The 20737-nt window shown below is 51.5% G+C and overlaps 1 protein-coding gene across 6 annotated transcripts in view; it reads left to right on the top strand.

The window, feature by feature from the left end:
* Window positions 1-20737, top strand: part of TTC7B (tetratricopeptide repeat domain 7B) — a 250710-nt gene that overhangs the window by 13332 nt on the left and 216641 nt on the right. For 5 of the 6 annotated variants that reach the window (XM_038545550.1, XM_038545552.1, XM_038545551.1 and 2 more), the window contains exons 2-3: window positions 11273-11427; window positions 17335-17503. The exons of the other annotated variant lie outside the window; for it this stretch is intronic. In XM_038545550.1, the coding sequence (XP_038401478.1) occupies window positions 11273-11427; window positions 17335-17503 (324 nt within the window). The remainder of the gene's footprint in view (window positions 1-11272; window positions 11428-17334; window positions 17504-20737) is intronic. 6 annotated transcript variants of the gene reach the window in all.

The following is a 20737-nucleotide window of genomic DNA, read 5'->3' as shown; positions in this document are numbered from 1 at the left end:
ACTTCTAATCTGTTACTGTAACAAACACGGTCCTGGGTTCTTTTCACTGGATCCGTCCACTTGCTCTCCTCCAGCTTTGATGCCAGCCTCCATCCACTGACTTGATTTCTCTACTTGGGTATCGAAGGGTATTTAAGTCAGAACAGAACTCTTGATTTTTATTCCTGTTCACCTCAGTAGATGGCAAGAGGGTACCCCTATTTCCGCCTAGTGTTGGCCCAGAACTGAAATGAAAGAATTTCTCTTTGGTCCCTCTCCACTCCCCACCCCTCCTGCATTAGTTTCCTATCGCCCCTGTAACTAATTAATACATGTGGACAGGCTTAGAATAATGCCGACTTGTTCTCTGGCAGCTCCGGAGGTCGGAAGGTGGGAATGGGCCTCATTCGGCTCGGTGTCCACGGGGCTATCTTCCTCCTGGAGGCTCTAGGGAAGAACCGGTGCCCTGTCTTTCCCGGCCCCCGCACTGCCCGGGTGGCTGGGCCCTCGGTCCCCCTCCATCCTTAGAGCCAGGAGCCTAGCTTTCTCTGTGACTGGACCTGCTTCTGTCACCACACCTCCTCCTCCTTCTCTGACCCACCTACTTCCCTCTCCTAAGGCCCCCATGTGCCCACCCATGTAATCCAAGATAATCCCATCTCAACATCCGTAACTTCATCCCACCTGCAAAGTCCCTGCTGCCAGGTAAGGTGACACAGTCACCTCTGGGGTCAGGCCGTTAGTGAGTCTTGTTTATCTTACCTGCGGATTGTGTCCTCCCTCTACCTGCCTCTCCCCTTCTACACTATTTCTCACCTCTGCCCCCTTGTCCCAGGGTCGTCACTCCTCCGCTGGACTCCCAGAGTGACCTTCCAACCCTGCCATCGCTCGGCTGCTCCCACCCCAAGTGCATTCTCCACGTAGCAGATGGAGGGGTCTTCGCAAAGCCCAAACCTGGTCCCTTCACCCACTGCTGGCATGCTCCCTGCCCCCTGCAGAGGCTTCCAGGTGCGCCTAGAAGGAAAGCCACAATGCTGACCACAATGTCTGGGCATGTTCATGGCTGCCCTTCCCCTCCGACCGCCCTGCCCGGATCCATCCCCACCGCTCCAGCCGCTCAGCCCCCTGGCTGCTCCTGTAACATGCCAGCTGTGTTTCGGCCTCGAGGCCCTTCTGTGGGCCACAGGAGTGCTCTCCCTGCCAGCGCTTTGTGTGGCTGACTCTGTCTCAAACTCAGACTCCTCGGAGACTCTGCCCCGATCTGCCTTCCCAGTCTCAAGTAGTCACCCAGTTACTCACTGTCACGTCACCCTGTTTAAGCTCTCTGCTCATCTCTTAACCACTCTCTGGCTTTTTTTTATGGTTTGTCTCCCCTTCTGGAACGTAAGCAGCACAAGGGCAGAAACCCCTCTGTCTCCTTCACTGCTGTGCGTGCTGGGTGCTGGCAGGTGCTAAATAATTGCTGACTGGGGTGTGCATTCGTGCACAGTGCTGCAAGGAGCGTGGGGGTTCAGGCCGGGGGAGCGGGGAAAGCTTCTCCAAGGTGACCCTGGAGGGCATCTCACACGATGCCTGGATTTTGGCAGGAGAAGGGAGGGAGGCACAACGTGTCCAAACACCCTCAGGTGAGTCAGAGTGCCACAGTCTGGGAAGGATTCGGGGGCCTGGAGAGGGTGCACATGGGAGGCCAAGGAGAGCAGGTGACGAGCCCTCGGTGATAACCGCAGACTCAGACCTCCTCCACCTGGTTCTGAGATGATGGGCCAGGCTGGGTAAACCCCCCATGGGGGCAGCAGACAGGCGTTCCAGACTCAGAGCACACTCCAACACGGGCCTCTTCTTTTCCTTTTAAATTAACTAGTTAATGTTTTGTGCAGGTAACGAATGCAATAAAGATCAAATAATATGAGAGAGAGTAGAAACTTCTGGAACCTGCGTCATCTCTGTGTCCTCTTGCTCCTTTCCAGAGACATAGCCACTCTTAAGACTTTCCTGGGGGTCCTTTGGGAAACATTCAGCATATCTGTAGATTTATAAGAAAGTGTGTTGTTACTTTTTGTTTTTATATACAGTGGTAACATACCGCACATCCTATTTTGTGTCTCTCTCTCACATTGTTAGCTATTGCTGTGTAACAAACCATCCCAAACTTCCGGCCTTAAAACAGCCACCTTTTACTATTTTTCACCATTCTGGGCTTGCCGGGTCTTGTTCATCTGCATCTGCCACCAGCTGCGGGTTGGTTCCGTGACATGATGGCCCTTGGCTGGGCTCTCTGCAGGCCAGGCCTGGCTGAGGTGACTCAGCTCTGTTCCCTGTGGCCTTTCTGAGATCCAGGCCAGCCCCAACAGAGAAGGGCAGAGGGGAGCAAGAGGGAAGTAGGGTGGGCACAGATGCGCGAGGGAAGCGGACGTGAGTAAGCGCTTTTCCCAGTGGCTGCGTGTGTCACGTGACAGTGTCCTGTCCATCAGAGCAAGTCACCGGCCAAGCCAGGCTCAGCCTGAGTGGCCACAGAGCTTGTAGACGAGGCAGGGTCTGGGGTGGTTTGTGTAGTCGGGCTAGCAGGGGGCTGTGTGTAGATGGCTTTCCTTTGCATCATGGACACGTTATGTCCCATCACGTGGCAGGTACTGTAATTCACTGGACGGATTCCCGAGGACCGAGGACCATGCGGGTTGGTTCTGGTCCTTTGCTGTTAGCACCAGGGCTGCATGGAGCCAGCATCCCTGTATGTGCATCTTGGTGCTCGAGGGCCCACATATGCAGGGGATGTGCTACTACAACTGGACGTTCTGGGTCAGATGTTGCTGACTTGCCCTCTGTGGCACTCGTCCTGACCTGTGCTCCTACCAACGCTGTCCAGCACTGTCTGTGGTTTTTTTTTTTTTTTGGTCACTTTTTGGTGGGTAGGGGGATGGCAAGTACTGCAAGTGCTGTGTCTTACAAGAAGCCGGATAAGTGAGGGACGCAATTCACTGAGGCTGTGCTGAGACCATGGAATGGAGAACCTGGCTGAGTTTGCTGCGTAACAGACGAGATGCTGAAGAACCAGCTCCTACTTGAAAAGGGGTTTGTTTTTCCCTTTGGATCACAGCCATGGCAGGAATGGTATGAATAGACCTAAATACTTCTCTATTGACAAATTCTTGTGGTTGAGATTTTTTTTTTTGGGGTGGGGTATTGATATCAAGTACTCCCTGCATGAGAAAGCCTAAGCTTTTTCTTCCCCATCCTATCAAATCTCTGGGTGTCAGCTGTTTATCCCAGGAGGGGAAGGCTGGGAGGAGGGGGCAGTCACCTCAAGTAGCAAGGGCCACAGCCCCCCATCCTTGGGATAGTCAGGGAGGCTGATCACCCCCATCCCCCCAGCTGTGGCATGGGGATCGTGTGTTTGGAGGTGAAGCACCAGAGTGCCCTGCTGGGGCTGATTGCCCATATTCTGCTCAGGGAGGGTCCTTAGGAGTGGTCTCTGTTCGGCTTTAGGATTTAGCTCAGCTAAGTCCATTGGGAGCTGGTTTCTGCAGCCTCACTTAAAGCCCCGAAAAATGCCCATGGGAAAGGTGGAATGAGCCCTGGGCACCCTCAAGTCCCTCCCCACTCCAGTCCCCTGAGAGTCCTAGCAAGTGGAGCAGGAAGGGGACTTAGGGATGGCATGCTGGGCCCTGCAGCAGAAGGATGAAGTGGTTTGGCCAGGGTCACACGGCTGATTGGGAGGGAAGCTGGGCCCTTTTTCTAGATGCCAGTGTCTCCATGCCAGAGCCACCGTGAAGAGAGACGGCCCAGGTTCAACATCCCAGCTCCAGGACCGACTGGCTCTGTGACATTTGGCATGTGGCTTCGCCTCTTGTGTCTGGTTCTCCATCTGTGAGGTGGGGGTGCCAGCAGGTCCCCGGGAGGTTTGGAGGACTAATGGGATGATGTCAGCATCTCAGCACACTGTGCAGCACATAGTAAGACCCCGCATGGCTTGTCTAGTACTGAAGGTCGCACAATGTTCTTACCTTCCTACTGGCCTCTTGAGCCAGGGATTGTGTCTCACAGAGCTTTCTGACTGGTTAGATCCCGTGTAACCATTCTGGGAAATGGCAAGTCCAAAACGAAAGGCAGTAATAGTAACCATAACTCGCATCTATTCAACTCCTGCTTTGTACTCTATGCAGTACATGCATTATGTCTAATCCCCGTGGTAGTCAGGCGAGGAAACTAAGGCTCAGCCAAGAGGTGAAGTGACTTGCCCAGTGCCACACAGCTAGTAAGCAGCGGAGCTGGTAGTAAGCCTAGGGCTGCCTGAGTCCAGAGCTCTGTCCCCCATATAATCCTGGGTTTTGCATTCTGGAAAGTATGTGCCTGGGCCCTCTGTGCCTGCCGAGTGTGAGTAGCCAAACGAGTGGGGGAGAGATACTCAGATTTAAGTCTTTCACGAGGCAGGATCCCTTTTTTTTTTTTTTTTTTTTAAGATTTTATTTATTCACGTGAGACATACAGAGAGAGGCAGAGACACAGGCAGAGGAAGAAACAGGCTCCATGTAGGGAGCCCGATGTGGGATTCGATCCCAGGACCCTGGGATCACGCCCTGAGCTGAAGGCAGACGCTCAACCACTGAGCCCCCCAGGGAGCCCCTTGAGGCAGAATCCTGATGTAAGGGTTCCCTGTGCCTGCAGGGCAGCCGGAAACTCTCAAGACAATCACAGAGCTCCCCCCTTGTTCGCTACCCACTTTTCAGGAATCACTTTTCTCTGTGGTCCCACATCCAGTGTTTTGAAAATTGTTTTTTCACATATTCCATCTTGTGTCTGTGGTTATTTTATACAGAAGGATAAATTTGTTCCATCTTGGCTAGCAGTGAAAGTCTATTTTTACTTTTTTTATCCTCTTTTATTTCACACCTAATTGTTTAATCTAGCTAGAATTAATTTTCTTTTTTAAAAAACATTTTTATTTATTTATTTATTGAGAGAGAGAGAGAGAGAGAGAGAGAGAGCCTATGAGCCTGGGGAGAGGGAGAAGCAGACTCCTTGCTGAGCAGGGAGCCTGACCCAGGGCTTGAACTCAGGACCCTGAGATCATGACCTGAGCTGAAGGCAGATGCTTCACCGACTGAGCCACCCAGGCACCCCTGGAATTAATTTTCTTGTATGTCCTGAAGTGCTTTTCCCGCCGTGTCCCTCACTGTGCTAGTATGTAAGCAGACACACTATGGGCAGTAACAGCTGGCTAGGTGACATCTGTTTGTTTTGTCACCTCCGGACTGTGAATTGGGAGCCCAGAGGCCCTTGACAAGAGCAGCCACCCCTGCAGAGTGTCAGTCGGGCTGCTGAGCCCCCGCCTCATGAGAATGGAGCCTTGCAGTCTCTGTGTGATGGGCTCACATCTGGGTTCACGGATGTCTTTCAGACCTTTGCCCTCCTGGTTGGGAGAGTGAGCGGTAGGGAAGTCATCATTTTTGAAGGAGAGCAAGGTAAGCATAGTTTGCCTGGGAGATTCACTGGAGCCTGAAATTTTTAAAAATTTCACAAATTACTTTGCAACCACCGTACTAATTTCAAATTGGGTTGTAAGCTCTTTGCTCAGAGTACACAGCTCCTTTCAGACCTGAGGAGCTAATCCTTGCCCACCTGGCAGGAGACTCTTCGCTCTTCCCCCCTCTGCCCTTCATGTTTCAGCGCTCACAAATTCCTCGGAGTTCCCCAAACAGCTAGACTGTGTCATGCCTCTGCATATTCTGTTTCTTCTGCTTGAAAGAACTTTCCTTGCATTTTCCATCTTATAAGCATGTACCTGGAACATTCTTGGTGAAGGCTTTGTCTCCTCCTCCACGCATCCAGGTCTGTACACGTCTCCAGTAGAGCTTCAGCATGTGGGGGGCTGCTGAAAGCCTAGAACTTCCATGAGGAGAAGGACTGCATCTCCTAATTCTGCAAGAAGTCTCTTCCTCTCAGCTGAACCTTTCCCAGGGCTCACTTGGTTGTTCCGACAGAGTGAGGCTGCACATCTCAGCAGCAAGACTGTGGTGTGTTCCCCTAGTATCAGAAGATCAAGAAACTCAAAGGCTGGGGTACCCGGGTGGCTCATAGGTTAAGCATTTGCCTTCGGCTCAGGTCATGATCTCAGGGTCCTGGGATCAAGTCCCCTAGTCAGGCTCTCTGCTCATTCTGGAGCCTGTTTCTCCCTCTTCCCCCTCCCCCTCCCCCTGCTTGTACTCTGTCTCTCTCTCTTTCTCAAATAAATAAAAGCTTTAAAAAAAAAGAAACTAAAAGGCTATAAATCCTACAAAGCACTAAAGATGGTGGTTTCATGTTTCTCTTTATGTAGTCCTTTGTTTAAATATTTTTTGCAAGTTTAGGATATAAAACCAGTGAAACAGAAGAGGTGATGTCAAAGTGTTGTACCAAAGCCGTCAGCTGGGTTCTGTGGTTTTCCTTCTAGACATAAGTGATGCTGGGAATGAGTATTGATTGGTAAGGGGTTCTCTGATAGCCGTTGTTTGGTGGTAGGGAGACCTAGCTGAGTTAACAGTTTGGCCACTGTAACCAAGCCAGAGTAGCAGTGACTGGAGCAGGAGCAAGGTAGAGGTTACTGTTTCTTTCTGATCACAAGCAGTCCAGGGTGCAGTGGCAACTTCTGGGCATTAGAGACCATGGCTCCTAATGTTGTGCTGCCCTGTGTTGCTCACGATGGCTTCCATCCTGAGGACCGGAATGGATGCCCTATTTCCCATCAGCACAGACCCATTCCAGCTGATGAGGTAGGGTGAAGAGGACCTAGAGGGTAAGCTCATTCCCTGCCAAGGCCCAGCAGAGAAACTGCATATAGGACTTCTGCTCACATCGCACCGGCCATAACAGTATTGTGGCAGCATCCGGCCCCCAGGGAGCCAAGGAAGTAGCCTTTACCTTGGCAGCTCTGTACATGGATAAAACTCAGGGACTCTAATACTAGAGGAAGAAGAGGAGCATGAGTACTTGGGGACAACTGGCAGATCGTGCCGCAGGCAAGACCAGGCCTCACACTGGAGGGTGTAGTCCAAGTGCCTTGGCCTCTCTTTGAATTAAGTCACCATTTATTGAACCCTGACTCTGTCCCAGACATTGGCTCTGAGACTAGAAAGTAAGTGACACAGATTCTGCCTCCGGGCCTCTCAGTACAGTGTGGAAGGGGCAGCAGGTATGTAAGCCCTAGGTTGGGGTGCTCGAGGTTCCTGGGGGCAGCTGGGTGTGGCCTGGGATAGGGCTTGTGTGGGGTGAGATGAGCAGTACTTGAAGAGTTAATATGTCTTTATCAAGATGAATGGTGTTCTCAGCATTTGGAGTTACCCCAGGAGCATGGAGGAGGTTCGCTGGGCCTGCGCATGGAGAACTGCATGTGGAAAGTGCCAGGATCTGTTTTCCATGGGGATGGGCCTGAGTGGGGAGAAGAGAAACGTTAGTCCCATGTTCTGCTCCCCACTTGTCCCCTCACTCACCCACACCCCCTTCTCTGGCCACTTGGTCCAGTGGGCTTTCGCCTTTGTGCTTTTCTTACGCCCTGCTGTTCCCTCAGCCTGGTCTGCCCTTCCCTGTACTCATCCTGTGAGGTCTAGTTGACAGGTGTGGCAGGCCAGGCATTCCCCTTGCTGAGAACGCACCAGCTCTCATCCACAGCCTTGCTGTGGTCATGGTATTGTTCCCATTTCATAAATGGAGGCTGGAGCTTCAAGAGGGTAAGCAGTCCCCCCTGGGCCCACAGCTAGAGAGAGGCAGCACACACAGGGGGCCCCAGATGCTGTCCTTTCTGCTGCCTGGCCATTTTCAGCTGCAAGGTCAGAGGAGCCGCAGCAGGGAGGTCATTGGAGTGGGGGGAATAACGGGGAACAACGCGGAGAGAGGCATCCTCAGCTCGGATGTACAGAGGGGTTTTCTTAGAATTGCCCCCTAAAACACCGAGGTTAAATCCTGGGGCCGCAGACACAGTGTGACAAACTGGGATTTAATTCTACGACTCTTAATCTCCTGTTATTTTATTTTTTGGAAATTTAAAATATACAGGAAAGAAAGTCAATGTATGCTAAGAGTTTCCCCACTCAGAATAACCACCATCAATGTCCCAACATATATACTTCCAATTTTTAAAGAGCTACAGTTTTTGCTAAAAATAATGTAAAATGATTCTGCTCAATAAAAATAATCGAAACTGCAAAGATGAGACTGAAAAAATTATCCCAAAAACTATCATTCAGAAGTTTTTATTACTTATTCTTAAGCGATACTCATTCTAGACACATATTTTCAGGGATACAAAATAAAGATAAATAGGCGTACTTCTGTAAATAGTGATCATGCTCCCGCCGATATCACAGCCATTAGCCATGGCTAGCTGCTGACCACTTGCAATGTGGCGAGTTCGAATTGAGCTGTCATACGTGCAAAGTACATGCTAGATTTGGGAAACTTTCTTTCTTTCTTTCTTTTCTTTTTTTTTTTTTTTTTTTTAAGTCAGCTCTACACCCAACATGGGGCTTGAACTCCCACCCTGAGATCAAGAGTCACACACTCTACTGAGCCAGCCAGGTGCCCCTAGGTTTGGAAAACTTAATACGAAAGAGAATGTAAAACATTTTGATAATTTAAAGATATGGATCTTTGTTAAACTAACAATATTTTGGATATATTGAGTTAAATGAAAGATTATCAAAATTAATTTCATGAGTTTTTTAACATAGCTCCTGTAACTTCTAAAATAACATGTGACTTGCGTCTATATCTATTGGGCAGCAGCTATTTTAAAAATAAAGTATTGGGCAGCCCTGGTGGCCCAGTGGTTTTAGCGCAGCCTTCGGCCCAGGGTGTAATCCTGGAGACCTGGGATCGAGTCCCACGTTGGGCTCCCTGCACAGAGCCTGCTTCTCCCTTTGCCTCTCTCTCTCTCTCTCTCTGTCATGAATAAATAAATAAAATCTTTAAAAAATAAAAATAAAAAAATAAAAATAAAGTATTAATAAGTACTGATGGGAAGAAGGAAATGAAAGTGAATCTAAAGGAATTGTTGAGCTCTTGATAAATGCTTCCCCATGTGGCATCGTTTCCCAAAACAGGAATAAAGTCTTAAAAAGATTGGAGTCATGTTTTTTTTTTCTTTAAGCATATACTCCCGTGTTCTGAAAGCTGGTCACCTGGAACGCCTCCCGATTTTTATACCGTGTTATTTTTGCCTGGTGTTGGTTTCTCGTAGTTTTTGTCTCAGGCATTTAGTATCCAGTGTGCAAGTGCTCTGGTCCTCACTATCAGGCCTTTGCCCATACAGCCTTTGTCCCCGAGTCCTGCATTTCTTTATTAGTGGCATTTCATTCTCACTAAGGGCTCACACTTCTGGGAGGATGCTGCTTGCCGCTCTCCCACGTGACCAGTGTGGGCAGCTCTGGTGCACTTGGGTTATGCTGTGTGTCCCTGTGCCCTGTGCAGATGGCGCCTCATTTTCTCCTGGTGTAGGATGCTGCTGTGGGTCCTGTCTGGTGCTCCCCTCATCTTGTAGACAGCGCCCTGGAGAGTTCTTGGGTTCAGTGACTTAACTCAGTCCTGTTCTGGTGTTGCTTGGCCCACTGCAGGACTGAGGTCTCATCCCTGAGGGACTATTTTGGGCTCCCCAGTACACACACGGAGGCTTTGCAAGAACTTTAGATTTGGTAGATTTGGGTCACTGACCAGAGGACTGGGAAGGCTCTCCTTGCAGCTCACAGCTTGCTCTGGGCCTACCACTCAGAAGCTCAGTGGGTCCTCTGTGACATTTCCTGGAGTTAATTTTAGATTACCTAAATAATAGGCAGATCTGGTCTCTGTTGTGGGGCTGGAAAGTTAAAAAGATAAAACTAAAGTATGTTGGCCCCTAACTCCAGTTGAGGTCTTCCTGGCTTGGCATGCATTTGAGGTGTATCCTTCCAGACCTCTTATGCTGTTTATACACACACACACACACACACACACACACACACACGCATATTTTAAAGATTCAATTTATTTATTCATGAGAGACACAGAGATAAAGAGGCAGAGACACAGGCAGAGGGAGAAGCAGGCTCCATGCAGGGAGCCCCATATAGGACTCGATCTGAGGACTCCAGGATCATGCCCCGGGAGGAAGGCAGGCGCTAAACCGCTGAGCCATCCAGGGATCCCCACTGTTCTTATATTTTAATACAATTATGTCCTGTCTCATCACAGAAGAAATAGGTCATGCTCAGGCTGGTGTATGAATTGTTCTGGGTTTATTCCGAACATCTACATGTGTGGATTCCAAAGAGCTGCTTGGGGAGGGAGCTCTTCATTGTAATTAACAAGACAACACAGACAGTAACAAAATTGTAGCTGTCAGTAGTGTGCGCTTAGGAGTGAAACCCTCCTTGAGACGATCCTAGTTGTCAGTGTGTGTGTATAGCTTCGACTTTTAGGCAGAGACAGGTCATTTTGACATATACTCCTTTTTTTTTTTTTTTTTAAGATTTTATTTATTTATTCATGAGACACACACACACACACACACACACACACACAGAGGCAGAGACACAGGCAGAGGGAGAAACAGGCTCCACACAGAGAGCACGATGTGGGACTCGATCCCAGGACTCCAGGATCAGGCCCCGCGCTGAAGACCGCGCTAAACTGCTGAGCCACCCGGGCTGCCCGACACCTACTCTTTATAAAAATCTGATTGTAAAAAAAAAAAAAAAAAAAAAAAAATGATTGTAGGGGCGCCTGGTGGCTCAGGGGTTGAGCATCTGCCTTTGGCTCAGGTCGTGATCCCGGGGTCCTGGGATCGAGTCCCGCATGGGGCTCGGCGCAGGGAGCCCGCTTCTCCGTCGCCTGTGTCTCGGCCTCCCTCTCGGTGTCTCTGAGCCTGATCCTAGGAGGCATCCGCCGTGCGGATCCAGGTGTGAAGAGCACAGAAGGCAAACGAGCTAGGAGACCTCAGCGGTCCCCTCTTGGAAAATACATGGTGTCTCTCACAGACGGTGCCGAGAACTCGGGAGACAGCCGTGTTTCCTGCCGAGCTTGGGCGCTCCGCGTCGGTACATGTCTCGGCTTCCTAGGTCCAGTGACTCTGTGATAAAGGGCGAGCTCCCAGCCGCGCGGCTACAAAGCCTGGAACCTTCCTACTAGTGAGCGGCCGTGGCTGTCGCGTGGGGCCCGCCGGGCCTGCGCCCGAGGCCGAGGTCCAGAGGGGCCTTGCGGGCGCGCGGGCGAGGCGGCGGGGCCTGCGGTCCCTGGCGGCGCGGGCGAGGCGGCCCGGCTCCCGCTCAGCTTCTCCCTGTGTTCTTTGTAGATGACATGGCAGAGCTCCTGCTCGGGGAGTCGAAGCTGGAGCAGTCGCTGAAGGAGCAGCCCCTGCGGCCGGGCGCCAGCCCCCGAGGCCCGCGGCCCCAGCTGACCGAGGTCCGCAAGCATCTGACCGCCGCCCTGGACCGCGGGAACCTCAAGGTACCGAGGGTCTCCGGGCCGGGGAGGGCGGCCGCGGGGGGAGGCCGCGGAGGGCGGCACGTGGGCCGCGGTAGAGGAAGCGGCCGCCCGACGGGGAAGCCGCCGCCGGACGGGGAAGCGGCCGCCCGACGGGGAAGCCGCCGCCAGACGGGGAAGCCGCCGCCGCGCACCCGCGCCCTGGGGGCCTCCAGTGACGCTCCTCCCGCAAAGCTGTGGGAGGCCCTCCGCGCCCAGCCCCTGCCCGCCATGACGGCCCCCACGGGAGCGGCCCCGCCGCGTGGTGCGGCCGCCGGGACCGCGTGCCCCTGCCTGGCCGAGGCGTCAGCCCCAGGGCCCGGCCGCAGGCGCCGCGCCCTGCTCCTCCCCGACCCGCCTGCTGTCCCACACCCAGCGCGCCCGCTCGGCCCCGTCCCCTCCTGCTCCCCTTGAGCCTCCCCCATTTCGCCCCCCGCCCCGCCAGCTCGCTGGGCGCCAACCCTGCCCTGCCCTGAAGGCTGGCCCTTCTGCTCTTCTGGAGTGATCTGTGCAGGCTCCTCCTGGTGGCCGCTGCGCCCAGCCCCCGCCCGCCAGCTCCCCCAGCTCCCCCAGCTCCCCCAGCTCCCCAGCTGTGCGCCTGCCGGGGTGCAGCCCCGAGCGTTACCCCGTCTGCAGAACCTTTTTATCATCGCGGACAAACTCCGTGCGGTGAACCCAACCTGCGTTCTCCCCCGCCCGGCCCTGGCAACCCCGCATCTACTCACTGTGTCCCTGACTCTGACTGCTCCAGGTCCCTAGATTAGGGGAATTGTAGAGTATCTGTCGCTTTTTACCACTGGCTTATTTCATTAACATAACAATGTCCTCAAGGTTCACCCATGTTGTAGCATGTGCCAGAAATCCCTTCCTTTTTTTTTTTTTTTTTTAAGGTTTTATTTTTTTATGAGACAGAGAGAGAGGCAGAGACACAGGCAGAGGGAGAAGCAGGCTCCATGCGGGGAGCCCGAGGAGCCCGACGGGGACTCCATCCCAGGACCCAGGGATCATGCCCTGAGCCGAAGGCAGATGCTCAACCACTGAGCCACCTGGGGCCCCAATTCCCTTCCTTTTTAAGGCTGAATAATAGTCCACTGTATGTTTATACTGTGTTTTGTTTATCCATCTGTCAATGGGCACTGGGGTTGCTTCGGCCTTTTGGTACTTTGAATGATGTAGTTTTAATACAGGCTTTTTTTTTTTTTCCTAGAGAGGGAGAGAGAAAGGGAGAGACAGGAAGGGCAGAGGGAGAGGGAGAGAGAATCTTCAGCGGGCTCCATGCCCAGTGCAGAGTCTGATATGGGGCTTGAACTCACAACCCTGAGATCATGACCTGATCCGAAACCCAGAGTTGGATGCTTAATGGACGGAGCCACCCCAGTGCCCCGAATAATGCTGCTATGAATGTGGGTTCACAATTTCTCTTCCAGATCTTGCTTTCAATTCTTTTGGGCATATGCCCAAAAGCAGAATTGCTGAATCATATGGTAATTCTGTTGAAGTCTTTAAGGAACTTCCATACTATTTTCCATAACAGCTGCACCATTTCACATTTTACATTCTCACCAATACTAAGTTACAATTTCACCACTTTCTTGCCCCATGCTTTTTTGTTTGTTTTTCAGTATTGTTTTGTTTTTGGATAGTAGCTATCTGAATAGTCTTGAGGTGATATCTCATTGTGGTTTTGATTTGCATTTCCCTGATGATCAGGGATGTTGAGCATCTTTTCATGTGTTCCTTGGCCATTTGTATGTCTTCTTTGGAGAAATACCTATTCAAGTGCTTTGCCCCTTTTTTATTCGGGTTGGGTTTTGCTGTTGTTGTTCAGTTGTGTCTCTTTGCTTTTAACCTCGATGATTTCTCTTTCTTCTTTCTTCACTTCCCATCAGAATCCTCCGGGGCTACTTCTTTGGATTTTACTCCCAAGCTTGTGTACACTCCCCTCAGAGAAGCCATGTTTTTCTTGGCTTTACTTTTTGTGTCTGTTTTGGGAGCTTGTGCCGGTTCCCAAATTGCTGTGTGACCCCAAGGAAGTCACTTCCCTCTCTGGGGCTTAGTTTCCTGTTGGTTTGAACAGGGTGGGCTGTTGGAGGGCTGAGCTTGGACCCTCTCAGCTCCCATATATTCTAAGCCTGTGAGCTTTCATTCTGAGATGTTCTAGGAAGACCTCGTCATCTGGTCACCTCCTTGGCCCTAGAGCTGTTGGGGGCTTGGGTAACATTTGAATAAGTATTAGCGTTTGTCAGTTATGTGGCCACAGGCTTCTCCTAATGCTGGCAGAAAGCCTCCTTTCTAAATGGCCTTTGTGTTTGTCTGTCTCCGCTGAACATAGCTCCAGGCTCCTCAGGCTGGCTTGAAAGCATCATTATTTTTTTTTTTTCAAGATTTATTTATTTTAAAGCTAGAATGAGTGGGGGTGGGGGGAGGAGCAGAGGGAGAGGAACAAGCAGACTCCATGCTGAGCAGAGAGCCCAGTGCGGGTCTGGATCCCACAACCCCGAAACCATGACCTGAGCCAGAATCAAGAGTCAGACACTCAACTGACTGAGCCCCCCAGGTGCCTGGGGCATCACTTGAATATAGGAAGCTCAATGTACTACGCACTTGGTGCTGCATTTGGGCCTTTAAAAATGCATGTTCTCTCTTTCCCTATTTCTTTCAAAGGGCCATGCCACACTTCTCTTCAGAATCAGCTCCTGATATTTGTCGGTCTTCATCAGTGAGAAGGGGTGGAGGGACAGCGGACACGTGGGCTGCGCTTCCCAGTCACGGTGATTAGGCTCAAGCATCCCTTCAGGAGGCGAGTGGGTGTGGCTGTGTGCTGGGGGCGAAAGGTCTAGGATCCATCCTGCTCCAGGCCTGACATCTGGCTAGTCTCTTTCCCCCTTTCAGACTCCTCTAACTTCATTGTGAAAAATTAACTTTTCAGTTTACCAGGTGCCAATGTTTTTTGCTCTGTACCCAGTATAGGAGTAAGAATGTGGACTTTCAAGTTAGAATTCCTGAGTTTGGGTTCTAGTTCTTTCTAGTTTTATAAGCTATGCGATTTGGGGAAGTTACTTACCCTCTCTGAGCGTCACATTTCTCTTCCTTCAGCATAGCTCAGGGTCGTCCTGAGGCTCTGATGTGGAAGCTCCTTCACAACTCTGCGGCACTACCGGCGTGTCACTGACTGCCATGCTATGGGCTCTACCTAGAGAGATTTTTCTCCTGTGGCCATATTTTCGCTACCTCCACCCTATAAAGAATGTTCCCAAGTTGCACCGCTCTTGCGCCGGTGCGTTGCCTCAGTAACTGGCTAAAGTGATGCTGATTCTCTTCATGACCTTAAGTCAGTGTGTCTCCGGGTAGGGCGCTTGCTGGAGCCCAGTGCGGCCAAGGCGCCCACTCCCACCCGCGCAGTGAAGCGGTGGGGCAGAGCCAGCTTGGCCCCGGAGTCCGGACACCTGCTCTGGTTCGAGTCAGGAGGACTGTCTGTCGTGGGCAGGGCAGCACACGCGCGGTGCCAGGGCTTTCTCCCTCGGCCTGCAGCGGCGGCCGTGGTCCGTGGCTTCTCCCCCGAGTGCTGCCTCCCACGAGGCTCGCTTGGCAGGGCCCTCCCAGGGCCTCCATCCTGTGCCTTTACACTTGGAATTTTGTTCTAACTCCTGCATCTTTTCCATCTGGCCTTGTAGTTTACTTTTCTTTAAAAAAAAAAAAAAAAAAAGTTTTTTTCGAGTTGAATTAAAAATCTTTTTCTTTTGGTAAAATACAACACAAACTTTGCCATCACAACCATTTTTTAAGTGTACGGTTCATCGAATGATGGTAAGTACATCCGCACAGTTGTGCGACCCCTACCGCCACCATCCCCAGGACCTGTTCACTATTCCCGTTGGAAGCTCTGTGCCTGTTACACACTCACTTCGGCTCCCCTCCCCCTCCCATTTGCTTCATGCTCTTGGTCCCAGTGCCCCACGGCCTAATGTCCAACGGAAGCTCTAGTCTCCTCTCTCAGGAAGCCTTTTCTCTGGGCGGAGAACCCCTGGCGCTGGGTGTTTTGTTGTTGTTTTTTTTTTTTCATGGCTCTTTTTCTCTTATGTCTGTGTTGATTTCTCTTTTTGCAGATATAATTCTAATTTCTTGCATTGGTCTCTCTCTCTCTCTCTCTCTCTCTCTCTCTCTCGGCCACTCAAAACCACCTCCCATTTTTTGTTCCTTTCAGGGTGCCTGGCTGGCTTAGTCAGTGGGGCTTGCCACTCTTAATCTCCGGGTCATGAGTTCAAGCCGCATGGTTGGGCATGGAACCTACTTTAAAAATAATAATAATAATAAAATTTAATTTAATTAAGAAAACCTCTTTTGTTCCCATCATTCCCTTCACCCATTTAACCATCTCTCCAGTGCTGCCTGTTGTCCCTTGTCCCTTTCAAGAAATACCTTATAATTTCACTTATATGTGGACTCTGAAAAACAAAGAATCTAAAAAACAAAGGAGTAAACAGACAAAAAGCAGACAGAGACCCCTGAATACAGAGAACAAACTGATGGTTGTCAGAGGGGAGGGGCCTGGGGGTATGACAAAATAGATGAAGGGGAGCGGGAGATACAGGTATGGAGTGAATGATGAGTCATGGCAATAAAAGGCACAGCACTGGGAATATAGTCCGTGGTATCCTAACAGCGTTGTATGGTGACAGCTGGTAGCTGCACTTGTAGTGAGCATAGCATAACTGACGGAGTTGTCCGATCCCTACACTATTATCTGGAAAGTATGTGGCAACTATACTCATTAAGAAAAAAAAGAAGAAGAAAGAAATGCCTGGAAGCTGAGGATCCTGGCAGGCAGCTGCTCTTGCTGGTTACCTGCGCCTTGCCCACCCCATCGCGGTCACAGGTTATAAAACAGTGCAGCTTCCTGGCATGCTTCTGTAAGCGGGAAAATCTAGCCTTGCATAGCTTGGGTTCCAAGGAGCAGGCCTGTGAGAGGGTGATAAATCTGTTTCCTTATATAGAAGGCTAGGCTGTCTCCTCTCTTCCTGCTGATGAGTGCTGGCCAGGGAGTAGGGCAGGGGATAAGGCTGATGGGTGTGGACTGGGGAGGCCAGCCTCTCCTGACGAGAGGAACGAGGACTTGAGGACTCATCAGAGGACTGCTAGAGCTTGCAGCCTCTGTGGGGCGGACTGGGGCTCAGTTACCCTAACGAGCTGGAGTGGCTCAGTGGGAAGAGTTCACCACTGGACAGAAAGCAAGTCCTGGTTCTTGCACCAACTTCAAAAGCCTCTCTCTTTGGCTTATTTGGGTTACAGTCTTGTTTGTTTTATGGCAGTTTTATTGAAGGATAGTTCATATGCCATATAATTCACCCATTTAAAACGCTAGAATTCGGTGGTTTTTAGTATATTCACAGACTCGTGCAATCATCGTCCCTATTTTAGAACATTTTCATTACCCCAAAAATAAACCTGTACCCATAAGCAGTCACCTGTCTTCCCCCCCTGCCCCCCAGCCCCTGGCAAACACGCTTTCTGCCTCCATAACTTTGACCACTCAGGCCATTTCACGTAAGTGGAAGCATTCAATATGTAGCCTTTTGTGACTGGCTCTTTCACTTGCCATAAGTTTCTGAGGTTCATCCCTGTTGTAAGCATGGGGCAGTACTTCTTTTGGTGGCTGAGTAATAGTCTACCGTAAGGCCATGCCACATTTTCCTTGTCCATTCACCAGTGGATGGGCATTTGGGTTGTTGCCACTCCAAGGGCCATCCTGAAAAGTACTGCTCTGAACGTTTTTGTGTGCATTTTTTTGTGGAGAGCCGTAGGGCTTTGTGGCAGCAGGTGGCGGCGGGTCCCCGAGGGAGCATTACTCACAGCACCGTAGGAAAATGTTTTTCTCTCTCCTTTTCCTTCTAGTCAGAGTTCCTACAAGAATCCAATCTGATCATGGCCAAGTTGAATTATGTGGAAGGAGATTATAAGGAGGCTCTCAACATCTATGCCCGGGTGGGCCTCGATGACCTGCCGCTGACAGCCGTCCCTCCTTACAGGCTGCGCATGATTGCGGAAGCCTACGCCACCAAAGGTGAGCCCGTGCCTTCCCTCCCGGGAGGCTGACCCTGGGGCCACTCTGGGTGAAGCCCATGGGCCAACCCCAGGCCCTGGGCCAGCACCTCCCAGCAAGCCCGAGGGGTTGGCCCCGCCACACGCTTCTTCCTCAAACCCTCAGTTCTTCAGTTATCCCTGAAGCAGATGAGGGGTAAATGTATCAGTAGAGGATCCTGATAATTAATATGCAATGAAGGCAAGGAATTTATTTATTTTATTTATTTTTTTTTGTGATTAAGGTACTGCACAGCACACATTGAGATTCTTGTCATAGGGCCCCTTGGCCACGTGTCTGACCAGTTTTATTCATTAATACTGCCTCTGGACTGATTAAGGCTGACTGGTCCCTGCCCATGGCAGTCACTGTGACAGCTGGCCATCCCATGTTTGCTGTGTGCCTGGGGGCTTTGGGCTGGAAGGAAGGGTGAACATCGGCTGGGTTGCCGTGCAGGAACTTGCTATCCCATGTGAGAGAAGGCAGTGCCATGGAGAGGAAAATGATAGACACAGGACACACGCATCGTTTGGCCTTTCCAAGCTGCCACTTCCTCATCTGAGAAATGCGTATAATTACATTCACTTCATAGATTTACTCTAAGGTTCAAATAACGTAGCAAAGCACTGGCCTTGGTACCTGACACATACTACATGCTTATTAAGTAATATTTTAAAATATCAGCCCCAAACAAGGCAGTGCATGATAAAAGCCAGGCTTGGCTGATAGCTCCGTAGAGACCTGAGTGGTCACACAGGCCTGTGGGGCCAGGAAGGCTTCCTGGAAGAGGAGGGGACACTTTGAACTCAGAAGGCCACAGTAAGAAAAGGACCATTTGCAGCAGCTCCTCCTCCCTCCTGCCACCTACTGTCCAAACCATGCCTTGTGCCTGACAGTGCTGGCACAGCGGCTGGGCCCCTGGGCGGCCTGACGCACCAGCACGGCTGTGAGCTGGGCCCTTGTGTGCTGCCAGCTGTCCGATTTGGTTGTCCTGCGCGATGTGGAACAAAGACCCAGCCTGAGGCGCACTTGAGGGCTTTATGTTGGGGGTGACAGAGTCAGCCAGTTCCCAGGGAGCCTTGAGTACTGCCAGGTTCATCTAATTAATTTCCTCAACACCCGCGTGTCCGGGGAAGATGCTGTCACGGTTGGCAAGGCGTTGTGGCGGTCAGCAGGCACCGGCCTGGGAGACCATCGGAGGGGCCCTGAGCACTGGGCCGTGTCTGCATCTGAGCCGCGGGGCATACTGGGGCCAGCCTGCTCAGTCACCTCATGCGCCTTTGGCTCGGGGGGCTCTGTGTGTGATTCGGGGCCAGGGACGATGTTCCGCAAGGGCAGAGCCTCAGCTGGCAGTTTCCAGCCTCCCGGGGCCTGGCGGAGCGTGGCCAGGGTGCTTTGCTGGGCGCTGCCAGTGTGGCTCTGGGGCCTGCTCTGCAGCAAGAGCTCAGGGCCTCGTCTCGGCTCTAGGACGGTCTGGTGATGGCAGATCATCTGCAGGTGGCCCTGCCAGCTCCGTCTGGTGGCTGCAAGTGGGCAGGGACAACAGGAGACTCGATCCCTGGGTCTGGCCCCAGGTCGTGCGTGCTTAGCAGGGGTCCCCCAGCCATGGTGCCCCCAGCCTCGTGGCTCTTGGGACGTGTTGGCTGGCTCCTGGGAGACTCAAGGAGCCTGGCTCCTTCTGTAGGCACACACACATCCCACGTGTACGGGAGAGGGAAGGGTCACTTGTGCCAGAGGAAGTGGCCTGCACCCCAGGAGGCCCTGGTCTTGAGATGTGTGTCAGCCAGATGAGAGGCCGAGTGGAGGGCTGGTTCTGAGCACCGGTGCTGAGCTGTGTGCCTGGATGCAACTCCCACTGCCATCGCACACTGGCTCTGTGCCCTCCTGCCAGTTCCTACCGGCTCTACACCTCAGTTTTTCCATCTATCCTGTTCTCCTTGGATTGTGAGGATTACATGAGATTGTATATATACAAGGCTACAACAGTGCCTGGCACATAGTGTACATGATATAAACATTAGCTATAAGCAAAGTGTGTGATGGGGGGACCAGAAGAAGCGGCTTACAGGGACACCTGGGTGGCTCAGTGGTTGAGCGTCTGCCTTTGGCTCAGGGCATGATCCCAGGGTCCTGGGATCGAGTCCCACATTGGGCTCCACGCAGGGAGCCTGCTTCTCCCTCTGCCTGTGTCTCTGCCTGTCTCCCTGTGGCTTTCATGAATAAATATATAAAATCCTTTTTTTTTTTTTTTAAAAGAGTGACTTACAGTAACAAAAATTGTCCCTTTAATTTGTAGAGATGCCCAAAGGCAGGCCAGTTCTCTGGGGCGTTCAAGAGTTTCTTGGTCCTGACTCTATGTAGCAACACTCTCTAGTTCTTCTTTCATCCTCAAGGTCCTTGAGAAATTTTCAGGAGAGACTGTGGACACATGTTCGATGAATGCTAGCATACAGAGTACTCTCCATTGGGAACCACAAGCCCACTGGCCCTGAGGCAGGATGGGTGTCGTCTACTCAATATTTCCAGTGCTTTTGAATTAGCTGCTGATGTTTCCAAATTGGGATCATCCAGTTAAAAAATATGGTTTTCTGGCTTCTTTGGGAAGAAGGGAAGAGCCGTCCCCCCATTCGCCCCAGGCAAGCCCTGGCTGGAGCTGCGCTCAGCTGCCCCTGCCATAGGCATCCACCCAGCCCACACCCCTCCCCGGGCCTCCGCATGCTGCTGTAGGTGGAGGAGCTGGCCTCTCACGAGTCACCTAAACGTTTCCATGACCTCCAGAGGTCCGACTAGACCGGAGCTTTCAGCCAGAGCCTAGAAGTGTCACTGAGCTTCATCCATGGCTGGGAGCTCTTCCCCTGGCCAGATAATGTTAGCCTTGGCTCTTTGTGAATCAGAAGCCAAGATCATTCAGTGATCACGAGGGCTTTACTGTCTCTTAAATCCTCCAAACCCATTATTTACAGACAAAGGAACTGAGACCTGGGCGAGGGTACTGTGATACTCACCATATGCCCTTTATGTGAGTGTCTTGTCCAGTCTTCACCACCACACTATGAGGTGGGCTCTGTTATTCTTTCCATTTTACAGATGAGAAAACCAAAGCACAGGGTGGTTAGATAAGCTGCCCAGGGTCCCAAAGCCAGAAGCAGTTGAGCCAGGACTTGATCTCTGAGACCAGTGTCAGAGCCCATCATGCTCTGTGTCTGAGAGGCAGAG

This window comes from Canis lupus, chromosome 8, assembly GCF_011100685.1.
Source record: "Canis lupus familiaris isolate Mischka breed German Shepherd chromosome 8, alternate assembly UU_Cfam_GSD_1.0, whole genome shotgun sequence".
Classification (NCBI taxonomy): Eukaryota; Metazoa; Chordata; class Mammalia; order Carnivora; family Canidae; genus Canis; species Canis lupus.
Note: the sequence above shows the minus strand (reverse complement) of the source record. Positions and strands in the feature narration are given on the sequence as shown.